Source organism: Amblyraja radiata, chromosome 41 (assembly GCF_010909765.2).
Source record: "Amblyraja radiata isolate CabotCenter1 chromosome 41, sAmbRad1.1.pri, whole genome shotgun sequence".
Taxonomy (NCBI): Eukaryota; Metazoa; Chordata; class Chondrichthyes; order Rajiformes; family Rajidae; genus Amblyraja; species Amblyraja radiata.
The window spans coordinates 2,638,626-2,639,984 of record NC_045996.1 but is presented as its reverse complement, the minus strand read 5'-3'; the positions used below and the strand labels follow the sequence as shown (position 1 = coordinate 2,639,984).

The window sequence follows — 1,359 nt, the reverse complement described above, 5'->3', positions numbered from 1 at the left end:
AATGATTAACATTTTTAAATAGCCTAAGTGTCCAAATAGTATTCACAAATAATTCACAGTAAAACATGATTTTAAAATCTCATTTACATTAATTTATAGGCCAAATGGAAGGAATTTAGTGTTTAATTGCTGTAAATTAAAGTCCATTTAAATCGGCTTTCTAGTGGGATCCTGTGAACGCGCTGGTTTAGAACGTTCACATTGCGGTAGATTTGTGCCATCAAATGCCCAGAAAAATACTGCGGGATATAATGGGCCCAAAATTAGCCCTGTATGAGATCCGGCCGGTTGCCGGCGGTCGGGGATTTAGAGGTTAATTTTTAACCTACTATAACAATTTAATAAAGCCCTTAATAGCTCAAGCGAGGGAATCTTCCAGCGATTTTTCGTTAATAATTAACTAGGCTGAAAAACCTCGATTTGAACAGCCTAGGGAAAATCGCGTCCCCCTCTAAACGGCGCCAAAATCGCGCACACGGGCTGGGACAGATTTTCAGCGACGCTTCAGGTACGTTTTGCAACATACCTACTTAAATGTTTCTTAAAATTTACGATGGCATCTGTATTGTAAATCACATGTCACACATAATACTCGTTATCATTATGAACAACAAACGCCTTTATTACACGTTCCCCGCGCTCACCCCTGTCGCTGGTCAGCCCTTCCACAGACAATGTGAGTGGCTCTGAAAAGAGCCTTTCGTCACTGGGTTCAGATTATCTCGTTTACTTGTTGGCTCCACCGGTTTTCTTGGGCAACAGCACGGCCTGGATATTGGGCAACACCCCGCCCTGAGCGATGGTCACCCCTCCCAACAGCTTGTTGAGTTCCTCGTCGTTACGGACGGCCAACTGCAGATGTCTGGGGATAATGCGGGACTTCTTGTTGTCCCGGGCCGCGTTGCCGGCCAACTCCAGGATTTCAGCCGTCAGATACTCGAGCACAGCAGCCAGATAGACCGGGGCTCCAGCACCCACCCGCTCACCATAGTTGCCCTTTCTCAGGAGCCTGTGGACACGGCCAACCGGGAACTGCAACCCGGCCCGGGATGAGCGAGACTTGGCCTTGGCCCGAGCTTTGCCGCCGGTTTTTCCTCGTCCAGACATTTCCAAATAGCGCTGCAGCCAGAATGAAGTCATCCTGCCGCACTCGCCCTTCTTATACCTTCTGGAGGAATGCGGAGGGACGCTAATGATTGGTGGAACAGCGATGCATTCTCGGTGGTGACACGAAACGGTCTAATCAGAAAGCTGCCTCAATCTCCAATGAACAGGCAGTTACAGAAGAAGCGCGGACAATAACGGGCAGTCCTCCTGTGGGGCCTGAAATTTGAAAATCCCGCCAATTATAAATATTTT

At 47.8% G+C, this 1,359-nt stretch overlaps 1 protein-coding gene across 1 annotated transcript; it reads right to left on the bottom strand.

Annotated features, from left to right (window-relative positions):
• Positions 1 to 598: 598 nt before the first annotated feature.
• LOC116967788 (histone H2A-like) lies at positions 599 to 1,153 on the bottom strand. Its single transcript, XM_033014397.1, has one exon. The coding sequence runs from the start codon at positions 1,138 to 1,140 to the stop codon at positions 727 to 729; it is 414 nt and encodes a 137-aa protein (XP_032870288.1). The 5' UTR covers positions 1,141 to 1,153; the 3' UTR covers positions 599 to 726.
• Between the last annotated feature and the right edge of the window lie 206 nt (positions 1,154 to 1,359).

What these genes read in the sequence shown, in the direction of transcription:
- LOC116967788 (XM_033014397.1), bottom strand. Translation starts at nt 1,140, where the DNA reads ATGACTTCATTCTGGCTGCAGCGCTATTTGGAAATGTCTGGACGAGGA.